Raw genomic sequence first — 12962 nt, forward strand, 5'->3', positions numbered from 1 at the left:
GTAGTCCCAGCTACTCGGGAGGCTGGGGCAGGAGAATCACTTGAACCCGCTAGGCGGACGTTGCAGTGAGCCGAGATCGTGCCACTGCACACCAGCCTGGGCAACAGAGTGAGACTCCATCTCAAAAAAATAATAAATAAATAAATAAATAAAGCCCTGGTTGGTCAGCACACCAGCCTGGGTCTCACTCTGGAGTGGGCTATGCAGACCTCCCTGGCACAGAGATGGTGTCAGGGGCAGCGCGGCTGACCCCACCTGACTCCGTGCCCACCAGGTCTTCCTGAAGGAGACAGAGCGGCAAGCCCTGCAGGAGACACTGCACCGGGAGGTGGTGCGGAAAATCCTGCTGCTGCAGAGCTGGTTCCGGATGGTGCTGGAGCGTCGGCACTTCCTGCAGATGAAGCGGGCCGCCGTCACCATCCAGGCCTGCTGGCGGTCCTACCGGGTCCGGAGGGCACTGGAGAGGACGCAGGCCGCTGTGTACCTCCAGGCCGCATGGAGGGGCTACTGGCAGCGGAAGCTCTACCGGCACCAGAAACAGAGCATCATCCGCCTGCAGAGCCTGTGCCGGGGGCACCTGCAGCGCAAGAGGTGAGCAGAGCCGGGCCACACTCCTCGGAATATTCCAGAAGCCAAAAGGGTCACTCACCAAATTGCTGCCCATGATATACCATCTGGCCTGTGGCACTAAGGGGATGTCATTCTGGACACAGGGCAAGGTTGGTGGGAAACCAGACGCCTGGGCACACATGGGCTGCAGAGAGGTGTTCCAAGGCTAGCAGGCAGCACTCAGGGACAAAGCCCTGCTTTGCCATTGGCTGCACCCATTCTCTGCCCAGGGACTCCCGTGTACCTGGATCAGTCAGGGAACACCTGAATTCAGGGTTGGAGGGGCTGCCTGGACCAGCCCAACACTCACATGGAGCTGGGGCATCTACCAGGCACAGAAAAGCCCCCAGGAGGATATCAGCAGCTCCCGTCCCAGCACCCACAGCTCTGAGCCCAGCCCCTCCCCGACCTAGGCACCCTGTGCACCTCTCCCCTGCCCACACAGACCCAGCTCTGCCACAAGTCATGTCCTAGCTCCCGGAGCAGGCCCTACCCACACATGCAAAAGCCTCCTAGGCCAGGTGCAATGGCTCATGCCTGTAATCCCAACACTTTGGGAGGCCTAGGTGGGAGGATCGCTTGAGCACAGCAGTTTGAGACCATCCTGGCCAATGCAGCAAGATGCCATCTCTACACAAAATTAAAGACTTAGCCAGGTGTGGTGGTACACACCTGTAGTCCCAGCTATTCAGGAAGCTGAGGTGGGAGGATCACTTGGGCCTGGGATGTCAAGGCTGCAGTGAGCTATGATCACGCCACTGCACTCCAGCCTGAGTGACAGAGCCAGACACTGTCTCTAAAAACAAAACAGGCTGGGCATAGTGGCTCACACCTGTGAGGCCAGCACTTTGGGAGGCCAAGGCAGGAAGATCACATGAGGCCAGGAGTTCGAGACCAGCCTGGCCAACATGGCAAAACCCCATCTCTACTAAAAATACAAAAATTTGCCGGGCTTGGTGGTACATGTCTATAATCTCAGTTACTAGGGAGGCTGAGACACAAGAATCACTTGAACCTGGGAGGCAGAGGTCGTAGCGAGCCAAGATCGTGCCACTGCATTCCAGCCTGGACAACAGAGCGAGACTCTGTCTCAAAAATAAAATAAAATAAATAAAAATAAAAACAAAACAAAAAGCCTCCTAGAAAAAGACCCAAGGGAAAGCCCACAGTGGACTCCAAAGGAGTTTGACGCTTCTTAACAGAACCCACCCACCACAGCCCCAACAAGCGTCCTCTGCCCTAACAAGGCAGCCAGGTAGACGCAGGGCAGGGGTATCTGTGACATTGAGGGGGCACCACCCTCAGCCTCCTTTCCTGATCGAGGAGATTCCTGCTTTCCAGAAGCATCTCTCAGGGCCCCTAGCCACAGGCGAAGCCCTGTCTGCAGCCCACAGGCTGGGGGTCCCATCGGAACTCAGTGGGAGGTGGAGGGAGTGTTTGTTTCTGAACCAGCTGTCTACTTTTTCCTCACTCCAGCTTCAGCCAGATGATCTCAGAGAAGCAGAAGGCAGAAGAGAAGGAGAGGGAAGCCCTGGAAGCCGCAAGAGCAGGCGCTGAGGAGGGCGGGCTGGGTCAGGCGGCTGGCGGGCAGCAGGTAGCTGAGCAGGAGCAGGAGCCGGAGCCGGCGGAGGATGGTGGGCACCTAGCATCAGAGCCTGAGGTGCAGCCAAGTGACAGGTCCCCCCTAGAGCACTCCTCACCTGAGAAGGAGGCCCCAAGCCCAGAGAAGACTCTCCCGCCCCAGAAAACCGTGGCGGCTGAAAGTCACGAGAAAGTCCCCAGCAGCCGGGAGAAGCGTGAGTCGCGTCGGCAAAGAGGGCTAGAGCACGTCAAGTTCCAGAACAAACACATCCAGTCCTGCAAGGAAGAGAGTGCCCTCAGAGAACCTTCCAGAAGGGTCACCCAGGAGCAAGGGGTGAGTCTCCTGGAAGACAAAAAGGACAGCAGAGAAGATGAAACCCTTCTAGTTGTAGAGACGGAGGCTGAGAACACATCTCAAAAGCAGCCCACAGAGCAACCCCAGGCCATGGCAGTTGGCACGGTCTCTGAAGAAACCGAGAAGACGCTGCCCAGTGGGAGCCCCAGGCCTGGCCAGTTGGAGCGGCCGACCAGCCTGGCCTTGGACAGCAGGGTCAGCCCACCGGCCCCCGGCAGCGCCCCCGAGACCCCCGAGGACAAGAGCAAACCGTGTGGCAGCCCAAGGGTTCAGGAAAAGCCTGACAGCCCCGGGGGCTCCACGCAGATCCAGCGGTACCTGGACGCCGAGCGGCTGGCCAGCGCCGTGGAGCTGTGGCGAGGCAAGAAGCTGGTGGCCGCTGCCAGCCCTAGTGCCATGCTCAGTCAGTCCCTGGACCTCAGCGACAGACACCGGGCCACAGGGGCCGCCCTCACGCCCACAGAGTAAGCCCCACACCCTCTTTTGTCTGAGCACCAGGGTCCAGGCCAAGTGGGCAAGGCCAGGGGCAGTGCCACACATCCTGGAAACACATGTGTAATCACGCCCAGTGGGTGTGCGGGAGCCCTGAGGGAGGAGGATGAGCAGGACATGCTAAAGACCAAGTGAAGACAAAGCACCCAGCCAGGGCCCAGGCTGGGACCGGGAGCCTTGAGGGGTCCCCAGAAGGAGCTGTGCTCACACAGAAAGGCCCCGGCCTTGAGAGAGGTGGCTCCTCAGGTCAAGGTCCCTGCTGCCCAGAAATCTTGGGCCTTGGTTTCTAATTGGTGAACAGGACTAACTGCACTCCTCAGGGTTAAAGGAACAGGGGCTTGCTCTGCCTGAGCCTTAGTAAGCCAAGTGTCGGTGACTTGGAATCTCCAGCTCCCTCTTCCAGAGGGCCTGCAGGACCAAAGGAAAGAAATCAGGGAGGAGACAGGCCTTCCCTGCAGCAGGCCTGCGCAGCTTCCCACTGCTCGTATTGGGAGCCAGATCATTCTCTGCGGTGGGGGCTGTCCTGTGTATCATAGGATGTTGAGCAGCATCCCTGGCCCCCACTTACCACATGCCAGGAGTATTATAGATAGATGATGGATGGAGGGAGGGAGAGAGAAAGGGAAAGGTGTGTGTGTGTGGGTGGGTGGATGGATGGATGGATGGATGGAAGATAGAGATGATGGAGGGATGGATGGAAGGAAGATAGAGATGATGGAGGGATGGATGGAAGGAAGATAGAGATGATGGAGGGATGGATGGAAGGAAGATAGAGATGATGGAGGGATGGATGGATGGAAAATGGATAGAGGTGATGAATGGAAGACAGACACAGATGATGGATGGATGGAAGATACACATGATGGATGAAGGGATGGATAGATAGAAGACAGGTAGTAATGATGGATAGAGGCATGGATGGATGGATGGATGACACAGATGATGGGGAGATGGATGGATAGAAGATGGGTAGAAATTAGGCTGGGCACGATGGCTCATGCTTGTAATCCCAGCACTTTGGGAGGCCAAGAGTTTGAGAGGAGTTCGAGACCAGCCTGGCCAACATGGTGAAACCCTGTCTGTACTAAAAATACAAAAATTAGCTGGGCATGGTGGCACATGCCTGTAATCCCAGCTACTCGGGAGGCTGAGACAGGAGAATCGCTTGAACCTGGGAGGCAGAGGTTGCAGTGAGCTGAGATCAAGCCACTGCACTCCAGCCTGGATGACAGAGATGAGACTCCATCTCAAAAAAAAAAAAAAAAAAAAAAATAGAGATTATGGATGGAAGGAAGATAGATGCCAATGATAGATGGATGGAAGGAAGATAAGTAGGTAGAAACAATGAATGGAGAGACAGAAGATAGGTAGAGATGATGGATGGGTGGGTGGGTGGATGGACAGACAGAAGGATGGGTGGATGGCTGGAAGACAGAGATGGAGAGATGGAAGGAACAGAGTTGATGGATGGAGGGATGGATAAATGATAGGTAGAGATTATGGATGGGAGGAAGATAGAGATGATGGAGGGATGGATGGGTAGAAGATAGGTAGAGCCGGGTGCAGGGGCTCACACCTATAATCCCAGCACTTTGAGAGGCCGAGGCGGGTGGATCACCTGAGGTCAGGAGTTTGAGACCAGCCTGGCCAATGTGGCGAAACCCCATCTCTACTAAAAATACGAAAAATTAGCCGGACGTGTTGGCGCATGCCTCTAATCCCAGCTACTCGGGAGGCTGAGGCAGGAGAATCACTTGAACCTGGGAGGCGGAGGTTGCAGTGAGCCGAGATCACGCCATTGCACTCCAGCCTGGGCAACAAAAGCAAAACTCCATCTAAAAAAAAAACAAAAAAGATAGGTAGAGATGACAAATGAAGAGATGGATGGAAGACAAAGAGGATGGATGGATGGAAGATAGAGACAATGAGTCAATGAGTAGAAGGAAGGATGGATGGATGGATGGATAGATAGATAGATAGATAGATAGATAGATAGATAGATAGATAGATAGATAGATAGATAGGCAGGCAGGCAGGCAGGGTCTCTTGGGCTAAGGCAAGGTTTCCTACCCTCCACACTCAACATCTGGGGCTGGCTCATTCTCTGGGGTGGAGACCATTCTCTGTAGGGTATTGAGTGGCATCCCTGCCCTCCACTCACCAGAGGCCAGAAGTACCCATCCACTCCTTTCTCCCCACCCCAGTGGTGACAACCAAAACTGTCTCTAGACATTGCCAAGTGTCCCCTGGTGGGGGCAGAACTGCCCAAGTGAGAACCCAAGAACCACTAAGACAAGAGAATGCCACTGACTCACTCTAGTCAGTAAAACCATGTTTCTGTGATCTCGCAGGGAGAGGCGCACCTCCTTCTCCACGAGCGACGTCTCCAAGCTCCTCCTGTCCCCAGCCAAGGCTCAGGTAACAACAACATGGCGAAACCCCATCTCTACTAAAAATACAAAAATCAGCCAGGCGTAGTGGTGCGTGCCTGTAACCCCAGCTACTCAGGAGGCTGAGGCGAGAGAATCGCTTGAACCCGGTGGCAGGGTAGAGGTTGTAGTGAGCCGAGACCAGGCCACTGCACTCCAGCCTGGGCAACTAGAGTGAGACTCCGTCTCAAAAAAAAAAAAAAAAAAAAAAGGCAGGAAGTGAGGTCGGTGAATGGACTGTAAATGCCTGCAGGGGCTTCCCCATCTAGCACAGGCCTGCCAGCCTTTCCTTAGCAGCCCCTCCCTGCACCGTCTTGCAGCCTGCAGCAGAAACCACGGATGGAGAGCGAAGTGCGAAGAAGCCAGCTGTCCAGAAGAAGAAGTCAGGCGACGCATCCTCCCTCCCAGACGCAGGGCTGTCCCCGGGCTCTCAGGTCGACTCTAAGTAAGTATTGGGGCTTGGGGGAAACTCAGGCCACCAGAGGATGCCCGGGGTCTCTGCCAGGGCCTTGCAGCACTGTGGCCTCCTAAACCAATCACATTTACAAAGCACGTTCGCAAAGGCATTTGCTCAGTAGAAACTGAATGAGGAGGCCAGGCACGGTGGCTCACGCCTGTAATGCCAGCACTTTGGGAGGCCGAGACGGGTGGATCACTTGAGGTCAGGAGTTGGAGACCAACCAGGCCAACGTGGTGAAACCCCATCTCTACTAAAAATACAAAAATTAGTTGGGCATGATGGCATGCACCTATAATCCCAGCCACTCGGGAGGATGAGGCAGGAGAATCGCTTGAACTTGGGAGGTGGAGGTTGCAGTGAGCTGAGATCATGCCAATGCACTCCAGCCTGGGTGACAGAGGGAGACTCCATCTCAAAGGAAAAAGCCTCTAGGGCAGGATCCTTCCTGCCTTTTCTGGCTTTGGGGGCTCCAGGTGTTCCTTGGCTTATGGCTACATCACTCTAATCTCTATCGGCACTTGGCCTTCCCCTCAGTGTCTGTGTCTTCTGTCTTCTGTCTTCTGTCCCTTAAAAGGACACATGGCTGAATGGATGCAGTGGGTCACGCCTGTAATCCCAACACTGCGAGGCCAAGGTGGGATGATCACTTGAAGCCAGGAGTTCAAGACCAGCCTGGGCAGTATGGCAAAACCTAGTCTCTACAAAAAAATTTCAAAAATTAGCCAGGCAGGGCGGTGCGTGCCTATAGTTCCAGCTACTCAGGAGGCTGAAACAGGAGGATCCCTTGAGGCCAAGAGTTCAAGCCTGCAGTAAACCGTGATCATACCACTGCACTCCAGCCTGGGCAAGAGAATGAGACTCTGTCTCTAAGAAAACTTTTTTTAACTTAAAAAGATAATGAGCTAGGCGCATGGCTTGTACCTATAATCCCAACAACTCAGGAGGCTGAGGTGGGAGGATTGTGCTCGTGAGGCCAGGAGTTTGAGGCTGTGGTGAGCTATGATCACACCACTGCACTCCAGACTGTGTGACAGAGTCACACTCCAACTGGAACAAAAAAGAAAAGAAAATGGAGTCCCCCTGTGGCTTCTGTTTGGTATCCTTCTTTCGTCACATAACTCCCCTGCCAGTACAAAGAAAGGGCTATTGCTCTTTATAAGATGATCCTTTTTTTTTTTGAGACGGAATCTCGCTCTGTTGCCCAGTCTGGCCGTCTGGAGTGTAATGGCGCAGTCTCAGCTCACTGCAACCTCCACCTCTCAGGCTCAAGCGATTCTCCTGCCTCAGCCTCCTAAGTAGCTAGGACTACAGGTATGCATCACCATGCCCAGCTAACTTTTTTTTTTCTTGTATTTCTGGTACAGAAGGGGTTTCGCTGTGTTGCCCAGCCTGGTCTCAAACTCCTGGGCTCAGCTGATCCACCCACCTCAGCCTGCCAAAGTGCTGAGATTATACAGGCGTGAGCCACCATACCCAGCCAGATCCGTTTTTGTTTTTGTTTTTGTTTTTGTTTTTTGAGACAGAGTCTCACTCTGTCACCCAGGCTGGAGTGCAATGGCACGATCTCAGCTCACTGCAACCTGCAACCTCCACCTTCTGGGTTCAAGCAATTCTCCTGCCTCAACCTCCCAAGTAGCTGGGACTACAGGAACCCACCATCACACCCTGCTATTTTTTTGTATTTGTAATAGAGACAGGGTTTTGCCATGTTGGCCAGGCTTGCCTCGAACTCCTGACATCAGATGATCCACCTGCCTGGATCTCCCAACGTGCTGGGATTACAGGCATGAGCCACCATGCCAGGCCAGATCCTTGTTTGAGTCAGGCAATGATAGAGCATTTGCCACGTGTCCAGTCACAGGGAGGCTGGGCCTCACGTCCATTTTCATTTCAGACTTAAAAGAAGCCACGTACTTTCTCCTGCAGATCCACGTTTAAGAGGCTTTTTCTGCATAAAACCAAGGATAAAAAATACAGCCTGGAGGGTGCGGAGGAGCTGGAGAATGCAGTGTCTGGGCAAGCGGTGCTGGAAGCCACCACCATGAAGAAGGGTCTGGAAGGTTGGTCGCCTGCAGCCTCAAGGACAGACAGCAGAGCCACCAGTGCCCCTGGGGACATTCACTGTCCCCAGACGGGGCCTTGAGTTGGCTGTGGGCCAAGCCCTAGGCACAGAGCCAGGGGTTTCTGGCCCTAGATAAAGGCATGCCATAGGAGGTCCCCTGCATTCTCCCCCTGAACCCACCCTCACCGGCTGCTTCCTGTCCCCCCTCAGCCCCCTCCGGACAGCAGCAACGCCATGCCGCAGGTGAGAAGCGCACCAAGGAACCAGGAGGCAAAGGGAAGAAGAACCGAAATGTCAAGATTGGGAAGATCACAGTGTCAGAGAAGTGGCGGGAATCGTTCCGCCAGATCACCAACGCCAATGAACTCAAGTACCTGGATGAGTTCCTGCTCAACAAGGTGGGATCACTAGGCGAGAGCCAGAGGCATGAGGCCCGGTCCCCAGGGGAACCATCACAGCCAGGCAGTGTTTTCTGAAACACACACCACAGGGTTTAGCAGGTCAAGAATACAAAGTCCAGGCTCAGGCCGGGGACAGTGGTTCATGTTTGTCATCCCCGCACTCTGGGAGGCTGAGGCAGGAGAATCACTTGGGCCCAGCAGTTCAAAACCAGCCTGGGCAACAGAGAGACCCCATCTCTACAAAAGGTTTAACTACTAGCTGATGCAGTGGTGCACACCTGTAGTCCCAGCTCCTTGGGGAGCTGAGGCAGGAAGATCGCTTGAGCCCAAGAGGTTGAGGCACCACGAGCCATGATCACAGCACTGCACTCCAGCCTGGGTGACAGAGCAAGACCCTGGCTCAAAAAAAATAATAATGCATATTTGGTCTCAAAGCAAAGATTGATGAAGCACTGTGTGCAACAGAAGTGGAGGCAAACAAGCTCAGGAGGATTATACCCCACGGGGGTGGGGGTTCGGCAATCCTGCAGCAGATAGAGCTACATTTGGGAGCTGCACAGCGGGCACAGGGGGCCGATGGGGACACAGAAGGATCAGGAAACCCTGCTAGGAGTAGAGGCATCTTGAAATGATCAGGCCATTCCAGTCATCCCCATCCTAAGGTATGGCTGGGCATTGAGCCCCTTTGTGGGGCAGCAGGAAGGGCCTCACCTGACCTGTAGCTCTCATCTAGGGGAGATTCTGTCCTCCAGGGAACACTGGCAATGTCTGGGGACATTGGGGTTATCACAGCCTCAGGGGAAGGCGCTGTTGGCATCTGGTGGGTGGAGGCCAGGGATGCTGCTTAACCTGCTGTGGTGCACAGGGTAGGCCCCACTGTGGAGAGTAGTCCTGCCCTAAATGTCAGTGGCTTTAACTCTGGGTTGACAAGATGAGAGACCAGGCTTGGCCAGAGGGACTGGATTTTATCCCAAGAGCCTAGGGGATGACTTAAGAGAGGATAGAAGTGACCCCTTGGGCACCTCCTTGGGTGCGCAGGTCCCCAGGCCTGAGGTACGCAGGGTCAGCTTCTCTCCCCTTCCAGATAAATGACCTCCGTTCCCAGAAGACGCCCATCGAGAGCTTGTTTATCGAAGCCACCGAAAAGTTCAGGAGCAACATCAAAACGATGTACTCCGTCCCGGTATGTGGCGGCCCGGCCTTCAGCCTTTCCCATACCCTGCTCAGACCTGTCATTCCCATCCGCCCCTTGCCCAGGCCTGCAGGGTGACGCCTTGCATTCCCACAGAATGGGAAGATCCACGTGGGCTACAAGGATCTGATGGAGAACTACCAGATCGTCGTCAGCAACCTGGCCACTGAGCGCGGCCAGAAGGACACCAACCTGGTCCTCAACCTGTTCCAGTCACTGCTAGATGAGTTCACCCGTGGCTACACCAAGAACGACTTCGAGCCAGTGAAGGTGGGCAGCCCAGCACGCCACGCCCTCCTGTGACATGCCACGCCTACCCATGCCTTGCCATGATCACTTACACCAAGCTCACCTGATATGCCATGCCCACCCATGCCTTGCCATCCTTACCATACTTATGCCATGCCCACCCATGCCCTGCCCATACCATGCCCACCGTGCCATGCCCTGATCACTTACACCATGCTTACCTGTGCCTTGCCATGATCACTTATGCCACATTCACCTGACATGCCATGCCACGCCTATGACATGCAACATGCTATGCCTACCCATCCCTTGCCATGATTACATGCCACGCCCGCCTATACCATGCCATGCCCATTTGTGCCACACCTACCTCCTCGTGGGCAGCCCTGCACCCTCCCCAACAGAGCCTCACTTCTAGGTCTCGGGTGTCTGAATGGGGGGCGTTAGGGACAATGATGCCACTCCAGGTGAGGGAAGGTTCAGGGTACCCAGACGCCTGGGTTATGGGGTGCCAGGGGTGGGTTGGGGCTCTTCCCAGGGGGTCCCCGCCAACCTCCTCCTTGTGCTCCTCACAGCAGAGCAAAGCTCAGAAGAAGAAGCGGAAGCAGGAGCGCGCTGTGAGTAGGCTGCACATAGATGAGAGTCCGAGCAGGCGAACATTGGCAGGAGCATGCACGTGTGTGTCGGTGTCAGTGTGTGCATGGGCCCGTCTGCACGCGTATGTGTGCATGGATACGTGTGAGTGTGTTTTTCCCCCAGCACATATGGAGCCGTAGTCTTGAATAAGCAGACCCACCCCTGAGATCTTGTGGGCCGTCATCCACCAGTGGCTGGGGAGGGCTCCCTTCCCCTTCCCTCGCCCAGCACCCTCCTCTGGCCTCACAGGTCCAGGAGCACAATGGGCACGTGTTCGCCAGCTACCAGGTTAGCATCCCGCAGTCGTGCGAGCAGTGCCTCTCCTATATCTGGCTCATGGACAAGGCCCTGCTCTGCAGCGGTGAGTGGCTCCCCAACAAGGCCCCAAACCCCTCCACATCCCCCACCACCCCTCACTGCTCAAGAGGTCTTCAGGGCCAGGCAGGGTGGCTCACACCTGTAATCCCAGCACTTTGGGAGGCCGAGGCAGGTGGCTAACGAGGTCAGGAGTTCGAGACCAGCCTGGCTAAGATGGTGAAATCTCATCTCTCCTAAAAATACAAAAATTATCTGGGCATGGTGGCGGGCACCTGTAATCCCAGCTACTCGGGAGGCTGAGGCAGGAGAATCACTTCAACCTGGGAGGCGAAGGTTGCAGTGAGCTGAGATCGTGCCACTGCACTCTAGCCTGGGCAATGGAGCAAGACTCCATCTCAAAAAAAAAAAAAGGTCTTCACCCCAGCCCAGCCACCAGGTCAGATCTTCCTGGACCATTGTCCCAGCCACATCCCAGCCCCTCAAACCATCCACCATCACCCGAGGGGCAGAGCCCAATTCTCAGCTGGCCCCAAGGTCCCCAGTAGCCAGCGCCCACCCATATCTGCAGCCTCCTCTCCTCATGGGCCCTGCCTCTCTGTCTCTGTACACGCTGCTCCACCGCCTGAACCATCGGCCCCTCCTTCCCGAGGCTCCTCACGGTCCCTCCCCTGTAGGCCAGACTGAGCCCCAGGGGACCCTAAGAGACAGGGCCCAAGAATGACCCAGCCGATCCATGGTCACACAGCTTTGATGTGGCCAAGCCAGGACCCAAGCCCAGGCAGCCTCCAGAGGCCCAGCAGGGTCAGGAGGGCCTCTCCCATATGTGTTTTTCTGCCAGAACCAGTCGGGCCAGGGTCTTTTCAGCCCAGAAAGCAGCCCCACCACCCCACATCTGTCCAACAGTCAGTTGTCATGGTCCTGAGATAAGGATGCGGGACCCAGGCCCGTCCCCTCACCTGATTCCATCCTTGTCGGGTGCCAGACACTCTCTTCTTTAACGTAACCAGTGTACCCTCTCCAAGGCGTCAGCTGGGTGGCCTGGGATTCAGTGTGGTTGGAAGAAGGAAAAGCAGTATTGTCTTTGCCCCGTGACATCCTCATCCCAAGTCCCCAAGGCCACCTCCTGGCGGGACCTTTAGACCTTTAGTTCTGCCAGTAGGTGGCCTTGGGGACTTGGGGCAAGGATGTCACAGGTCCCCACAAACACCTGCTCATGGTTCCGCTAGCCAGGCTGGGTCTGAGGCCACGAATGGCCACCTTGGAGCCATGAAGCTTGCCCACACAGCCTCCTCTCTCAGGAGTCAGGGCACAGGTGCTTGCAGTGTGGGTTTAGAAGTCGGCAGGCCAGGCAGCTCATACCTGTAATCCCAGCACTTTGGGAGGCTGGGACGGGAGGGTCGCTTGAACTGAGGAGTTCTAAATCAATCTGGGCAACATGGCAAGACCCTATCTATACAAAAAAATACAGAAATTAGCCAGGCATGGTGGTGCACGCCTGTAGTCCCAGATACTTGGGAGGATCACCTGGGCCTGGGAGGTCAAGGCTCCAGTGAGCTATGATAGTGCCACTGCACTCTAGCCTGGGAGACAGAGTGAGACTGGGAGACAGAGTGAGACCCTGTCTCAAGAAAAAAAGGAAACCAAAAAGAAGGCAATCCAGGCCGGGTGCAGTGGCTCACGCCTGTAATCCCAACACTTTGGGAGGCCAAGGTGGGCAGATCACCTGAGGTCGGTAGTTCGAGACCAGCCTGACCAGCATGGAGAAACCCTGTCACTACTAAAAATACAAAATTAGCCGGGCTTGGTGGCACACGCCTGTAATCCCAGCTACTCAGGAGGCTGAGGCAGGAGAATCACTTGAACCCGGGAGGTGGAGGTTGCCTCCCAAAGTGCTGGGATTACAGGCTTGAGCCATCGCACCCAGCCATGAAACTTACAGTGTCTAGGGGTAAGCCACAGAGGGCTTAAAAATTTAGAAAACTAGGCCGGAGGCCGGGCGCGGTGGCTCACGCTTGTAATCCCAGCACTTTGGGAGGCCGAGGCGGGCGGATCACGAGGTCAGGAGATCGAGACCACGGTGAAACCTCGTCTCTACTAAAAATACAAAAAAAAATTAGCCGGGCGTGGTGGCGGGCGCCTGTAGTCCCAGCTACTCGGAGAGGCTGAGGCAGGAGAATG

The 12962-nt window shown here is 55.4% G+C and overlaps 1 protein-coding gene across 1 annotated transcript in view; it reads left to right on the forward strand.

Moving 5' to 3' along the window:
• MYO9B (myosin IXB) overlaps positions 1-12962 on the forward strand; it is a 138306-nt gene that overhangs the window by 116251 nt on the left and 9093 nt on the right. The window contains 10 exon segments of the mRNA XM_058425766.1: positions 275-591; positions 2086-3009; positions 5389-5455; positions 5787-5911; positions 7853-7986; positions 8199-8386; positions 9474-9572; positions 9678-9851; positions 10406-10447; positions 10716-10907. Coding sequence (XP_058281749.1) covers positions 275-591; positions 2086-3009; positions 5389-5455; positions 5787-5911; positions 7853-7986; positions 8199-8386; positions 9474-9572; positions 9678-9851; positions 10406-10447; positions 10716-10907 — 2262 coding nt within the window.

Source organism: Hylobates moloch, unplaced genomic scaffold, assembly GCF_009828535.3.
Source record: "Hylobates moloch isolate HMO894 unplaced genomic scaffold, HMol_V3 SCAFFOLD_12, whole genome shotgun sequence".
Taxonomy (NCBI): domain Eukaryota; kingdom Metazoa; phylum Chordata; class Mammalia; order Primates; family Hylobatidae; genus Hylobates; species Hylobates moloch.